Source organism: Mus pahari, chromosome 6 (assembly GCF_900095145.1).
Source record: "Mus pahari chromosome 6, PAHARI_EIJ_v1.1, whole genome shotgun sequence".
Lineage (NCBI taxonomy): Eukaryota > Metazoa > Chordata > Mammalia > Rodentia > Muridae > Mus > Mus pahari.
This window is the reverse complement of record NC_034595.1, coordinates 3,965,226-3,972,098: the sequence shown is the minus strand read 5'-3', so window position 1 is coordinate 3,972,098 and position 6,873 is coordinate 3,965,226. Positions and strand designations below refer to the sequence as shown.

At 42.5% G+C, this 6,873-nt stretch overlaps 1 protein-coding gene across 1 annotated transcript in view; it reads left to right on the top strand.

Annotated features, from left to right (window-relative positions):
* The window catches only part of Aldob (aldolase, fructose-bisphosphate B), a 14,187-nt gene extending 7,940 nt beyond the window's left edge, over positions 1–6,247 (top strand). The window contains exons 5-9 of the mRNA XM_021200676.2: positions 1,401–1,561; positions 2,800–2,883; positions 3,739–3,913; positions 4,304–4,503; positions 5,744–6,247. Coding sequence (XP_021056335.1) covers positions 1,401–1,561; positions 2,800–2,883; positions 3,739–3,913; positions 4,304–4,503; positions 5,744–5,839 — 716 coding nt within the window. The 3' untranslated portion in view covers positions 5,840–6,247. The remainder of the gene's footprint in view (positions 1–1,400; positions 1,562–2,799; positions 2,884–3,738; positions 3,914–4,303; positions 4,504–5,743) is intronic.
* The last annotated feature ends 626 nt before the right edge of the window (positions 6,248–6,873 follow it).

Sequence of the window (6,873 nt, the reverse complement as noted above, 5' to 3'; positions counted from 1 at the left end):
TTCCTTCCTTCCTTCCTTCCTTCCTTCCTTCCTTCCTTCCTTCCTTCTGTCCTTCCTTCCTTCCTTCCTCCCTCCCTCCCTCCGTCCCTCCCTTCCTTCCTTCCTTCCTTCTTGTCCTGCATCTACTGCAGATTGAACCCAGGGCCTTCAGCATACTAAGCAGCCTCTCTACAGCTAACCTATATCCCTAATATTTTTTCTTTTTATGGTGTGTGTGTGTGCACATGCGCGCGCAAGCACGTGGGTGTCCACATGTGCCTGTATCATACTGTGTGTGTGTAGGTCAGAAGATAACTTAGTCCTTTCCTTCCAGTATGGGCGTTCTGGGGCTCAAACTCTGGTCACCATTAGCAGCAAGCATTTTTGTTTACTGAGCCGAGTAGTCATCCTTGTTTTTGTTTGTTTGTTTGTTTTTGTTGTTGTTGTTGTTGTTTTTTGAGATAGTCTCACTCTTTAGTTCAGGCTGGCCTGGAACTCACTGCAACCCACCTCTGTCTCAGTCTCCAGAGAATTGGATTATGGGAATAAGCTAGACTACCCAGCTTTGTGGGTACTGGGTATTGAACCCAGGGCTACACACATGCAGGGCAAGCATTCTACCACGGAGCTACATCCCCTCTTCCATTTAATAATTGTGTGACTCTGGGCCAATCCTTAGTTCTATCACAATAAAATGGGCAACAATGTCTACGTTGCAGACGAGTTATAGCCTATCTTAAACTCTGTACTTATATATAGTACTTACCTCAATATGTTGCCTAGGAAAGACACACTGTATCTGGAAACACTATTTTTACAGAAAATTCCAGGAGTAGTAGAGAGGAAAGACCTCAGGTTTGGGGGCCAGTTTGGATCCTTTTTCCAGAATATGTTAAACAGATCTTTTCGAAAGATATTCCTTGTCCAAGAATTTAGTCCCATCCGTCAACCGGGTTAGCTCAGCAGAATTTGAATCTCAGCTGTCACTTTCCACTTGTTCCAGATTTATGGTCAGGACATTTAAAGACCATCAATTTCCACATTTATGAGGATTGTTTTTAACTATGAGTTCCCTAGGTTTTACTTAGATTACATCAAATATGTCAAAAACTGGGGTTATTAAATCTGAGTCTTGGGCTCCATCCTGGGATCAGTGCTTATTGTTTGGGTATTCTTAGTTCTCAGACACAAGCAGGGCACCTCCTTGAGCCAACTGTGGATAAAACAATGACTAGGTTGATGAGGGTCAAGCAGGAGTAAGACAGAATTCTCATCTTTCACAAGCAAGCCAATTAGGAAGGCATCTGCGTTCTTGTGGGGACTCAGATGCCATTGGAAAAGTCCTTTGCTTAATGAGAAGCCCCATGGACTAGGCACAGGGTGCAAATAAGCCCCTCCCTTCTTTCTGTTGTGACTTGCAGGGCTTGATGGCCTCTCTGAACGCTGTGCTCAGTACAAGAAAGATGGAGTTGACTTTGGGAAGTGGCGTGCTGTGTTGAGGATCTCTGACCAGTGTCCTTCCAGCCTTGCTATCCAAGAAAATGCCAATGCTCTGGCTCGCTATGCCAGCATCTGTCAGCAGGTGCTCTCCTGTCATCCTGTGCTAAAAATAGACCCTTCCTTCCTTCAGAGTCTTGTTTTTCAATTACATTATAATCAGACATAATCTTGGACATCAAATTGGATACAACCAAAAGTGTGTGTGTGTGTGTGTGTGTGTGTGTGTGTGTGTGTGTATGTGCCAGTAGGAATCCTATTAACCTATGACTTCAGGGTCAATGCTATCAACTGCTGATCTCTATCACTGTTCTATATGCCAAATCGTAAAAATATCAGGAAGGGGCAATGTTTAGAATATAAATAAATAAAATAAAAGGTCCTGAAACAGCAACACACACACACACACACACACACACACACACACACACAAACCCCCAATCAAAACAAAAAAAACTTTTTTTTGTTTCGGTTGAGGTTAAAAAAAAAAAAAAAAAAAAAGGTCCTGGAGCAGCAGTTTTCAACTTTCCTAATGTTGTAAACGTTTTAATACAGTTCCTCATGTTGTAGTATAGTAACCCCAAACCATAATTTTGTTGCTACTCCATAACTGTAATTTTGCTACTGTTCTGAATCATAATGTAAATATCTTATATACAGTGTAGCTGACTTGCAGCCCCTGGAGGGGTTGTGAACAGCTTGAGAACCAGTGTTCTAGAGGCAGGAAATCTGCTTGTTTCTACTTCATACTATCCCAGAGATCATCATCTTAGACTCCTAGCTAGAGGGTGGTAAGTTGGAACTAATCTCGATCCCAACTTGTTTCTGCTAGAATGATGACTGGATGCTAATGTGTCCAGACAACATGAGTTGATGTATTTCTGTATTAGAGTTAAATTTGATTTGCAACTGTGGATATTTTGTTAAGATTAGTGGAGCTGTAGGTACCTGGAAATTTCCAGTGAGAACTGTAAGCACTCCATTAATTCATAGTAGAGGATATTTCTTAGTGTTAAACTTGGTGGTTTGGGAAGGGTAGCTTCTAGTTTCTTAAGATAGCTACAATCGTGTGTAGTTAGAATAAGACATAGAAATTAAATGTTTGCATTTTAACACCCATTCCAGAACAGCTCTTCTTTAACTTTGCTTTTGTGTGTGTGTCTAAGCTACAAGATACTCCATACATTTCTTTTAACCATCGTCAACTAAACAACACAGCATTTCTCCCTAACACCATCCTTTCCTTTCAGCCACATCTGTTGGTTGCTCCCTGGCAGAGTGAGCATTACTTCATTTGTGTCTCCTCCCATTTTTCCTTTTCAGAATGGGCTGGTCCCTATTGTTGAGCCAGAGGTGCTTCCTGATGGAGACCATGACCTGGAGCATTGCCAGTATGTTTCTGAGAAGGTGGGTTTTGAACATAAAGTTCTCCACTCCGGTTACAAATTTTTATTTTAAGAAAAAGCTTTTACTTAAACACATAATAGAGGAATTTCAGAAATAACTTTTAGTTTAGTATCTTAGGTAGCACAGGAAAGGGAAAGAGGAGTCTATGAACCCCAACATTTCAGTGTATAGTGTCTTATAAGATTTGGAATTGACAGTCCTTTTGCCTACTGTGGGACCTGGGACAAGGCACGTTGCCTCTTTTGGACCTCAATTCTGTGTGTACACTGTGAAATCTTAAAAGGTTCACATGCGAGAGTATGAACCATGCTGTTCTCATGGGACTTTCTAAATCAGCCATAGAAGTTTTGAAAGACTGATTTTCTTGATAAATCATGAGAAGGTATGCCAGACACAGTGTTACCTCACCTGAATTTCTCCACATGTAACATGTAAAAACAAAGTGTGGTCTGAAATAGGAGAGGAAAGAAATGTTTCTAAAATGTATGGTACTATTATCATGAAGATTCCATAGGAAAATGGAGGCTGGTTTAGATGTCACAGACTACTGAATAAAGTCCGACTCAGATGGCGACACTGAACAAGGAAGTGGGAAGAGATGAGGGTTGTCTACGGAATAAAGCCATGACAGTAGTTCATGCAGAGGCACAGCTAGCTGTAGAGATGGTCCCATGTGGTACAGCTCAGTGATATCGTTTGCAAATACATGGCCCAGAGGAGACTTGGGGATCTTAGAAGCTTTGACCAGGATACAGATGGATTACTTCATCCTACACCCCTATAATACAGAAGTGCCAGCATCAGGTGATTCTAAGATTTACTCCAAGCTTCATCATTTGTTCCCTTGTTCTTCAGGTCCTGGCTGCTGTCTACAAGGCTCTCAATGACCATCACGTTTACCTAGAAGGTACCCTGCTAAAGCCAAACATGGTGACTGCTGGACATGCCTGCACCAAGAAGTATACACCAGAGCAAGTGGCTATGGCCACTGTCACAGCTCTCCACAGAACTGTTCCTGCAGCTGTTCCTGGTAATGCCTTCTTTCTCCTCAGATGTAGGGTCTTAGGTTTTAATCCTTCAGAAGATAGCCACAAACATCTGCATTGGTATGGAGACTGTTTGGATCCTTGAAACATGATATCACCTTCTACCTCACAGGCACCCAATACTTTTATCTCCTACAGTGCGATGCTAAGTATCTTTTTCAGTTTACCTGAAGGTTCATATTTGTGCATTTCTTCAGCATTTCACTACCCTCCCTATCAGAGACCTTCTCTTCTCAGCAAGGGCAAACTGAGTTCTGTGACCTAGTCCCACACAAATCCAGTAGAAGAAAGACTAAGGCATTATATTGCTTTTAGGCCTATTGCTTGTTTTTCCAAGCTGGGACTATATAGTAAAATGACCTCTCACATTGCAGGTATCTGCTTTTTGTCTGGAGGCATGAGTGAGGAGGATGCTACACTTAACCTCAATGCTATCAACCGCTGCCCTCTACCAAGGCCCTGGAAACTAAGCTTTTCATATGGAAGAGCCCTCCAGGCCAGTGCATTGGCTGCCTGGGGTGGTAAGGCCGCAAACAAGAAGGCAACCCAGGAAGCTTTCATGAAGCGGGCCGTGGTAAGAAGCTAGTCTCTCTTGTCTTCTTCATAGTGTTGGTACCTGAGACCTGGCATTCTTGTTTGGACAATGTTCCTACAGATAGTGTCTACGAGGTATGAACAATGTGATAAAACAGTTCAATAGGAAGAGTGGGGTTAGAAAGGGTTTTGGGTTTTCTACCCTTGGCAGACAGTTGATAATAAAAGAGAAAAAGTTTCTCAATCAAGGTACTTCAGGGAAAAGGAGATAAAAAGACTACTTCTTCTCATCTCCTGAACTTGAGATGCCTTTCATTTGGAAATTGTCATAAGAAAGGACATGGTGAAAACCACTAATTACATTGTAGGATGACCCAAGGATCACAGGAACAGAGTTTCAAGGGAGCGATATAACATGCTAGAGAGAAATTAAAATCAAAGGTCCTGAGATTAGCATAGAGGAGCATACCAGTTCCCCTCAACAAACATTTCCAACAAAGAGAAAGGTGGTCACTTAAGGATTTTGTAAGGAATTTCAACATGAAGCTCTAATTAGACTCAGTGGGTTATTGACAAAAAACTAAAATGGACAGGACACGAAGCACAGAGGTGAAGTACTGAGGATTCCTGGAGGAAGTGGGACTGAGATGTCGGGGTTACCTATATGATCAAGATGTACTGTTTACACATATGAAATTGTCGAAGAATAAATAAAAGCTATTCTACTTTAAAAACAAAAGGATTGGGAAAAGACCCAGAAAGGTGTTCAGGAGAAACAAGGACCAAAATGAGTTTAGTCTACTAGTAAATATTAGGTTTGAAATAAGCTCAGTGATCCAAGGACTGGGGTGAACAGAGCAGATACAGGCACTGTGCTCAGAGAGTTTAAGTTTAAAGTTCTAGGAGAGAGAGTGGATGGTATGAATGAATGTCAAGTAAGTCCGAGTGGAAGGTGAGGTTAGGGAATGAGGGCCATTGAAGCTAGAAGAACCTACAGGATATGGGACTGTAAGGGACTGTTGTTAGTCTTAGAAAAACAGGAAAGGGGGGGGGCAGTGAATGATATGAGCCTCAAACCTGACAAACAGATAACCGGAACAATGGGAGAATAAGGGAGAAGACAGAAGGAAGGGGCACCAACAGCAATATTCAGCAGCATTACTGTGAAGAGTTAACATAATCAAACGGAAGGGTAGGTGGTTTCAAAGGAGCAGAAGAGAGCAGCAAGCCAAGCTCTGTCGATCCTTAATTCAGCATCTTCTCTTATATTTGGTTTTCAGGCTAACTGTCAGGCGGCCCAAGGACAGTACGTTCACACAGGCTCTTCAGGTGCTGCTGCCACCCAGTCGCTCTTCACAGCCTCTTACACCTATTAGGTACTGTCATCACCACTCAGGCCCCAGTTCTCCTAAATATTTTGGTTGGAGACCTGAACGACTTCAGTCAGCCCTGGAAATTAGATAACATTTGATTGAACTTCTGAAAACACAACACATGCGAATCATAAACACAAGAGAAAAGCTGAATCAGCTTTGAAACCCGAGTATGAGCATGTCACCCAATAGTCTCTGAACACATCCAGTTCCCTGTGTTCCAGAACATTCATCCAAGAAAAGAACAGGCTCTCCAAAGAAAGCCAGTCTTCCATGCACACAGCCATGACTGAGAAAAGCAGCTTGGAAGCAGAGGACAGAGAAGGGCATTTTAATAAACATAGCTACCAGAGGCTGGTTGGAGAAGAGGCACAGCCACAGAAAAAGAAATAAAACGTGTATGAACCTTTGGTTGGTAGTTTCACTTTTCTGCTCTTGTTGATGGATCCTGCATTTCATTGTCTTTGCCTATACCAGATATGAACCCAATAGTCAGCATCCTCAGCTCCGGATGCTCACTGCAGCGCATCCGCAGCTCCAGATGCTCACTGCAGCGCATCCTCAGCTCCAGATGCTCACTGCAGTGCATCTTCAGCTCCGGATGCTCACTACAGTCAAGTGGCTGATGGTCCCTTTAGCTACATTACACTAGAAACTCTACCAGATTAAATAAGAATCCTTTTGGGGCTTCCAATATGCAGTCATACTTGAGAACAGCCAGTCTAGACTTCTAGCTTGAGAATATTTGAAAATACTAAGCTGCAACAGAGACTCAACTCTTCCAACCTATGGAGTGTAGAGAACGTACCTTCTGACTTGGCACACTCCTCTCCAGGAATCCAGGTTTTGTGACACAGAACTACAATTTCCTCTCAAAGTCAAGCTGGTCACCCAGCTGTGCAATAAACAACAGTTGCATAATTTTAGTTTTTTGCTGTCAGTGCTCAGGCCTAGTTTTCAAAACGATTTTTGTTTTTTGTTTTTTGTTTTTTCGAGACAGGGTTTCTCTGTATAGCCCTGGCTGTCCTGGAACTCAC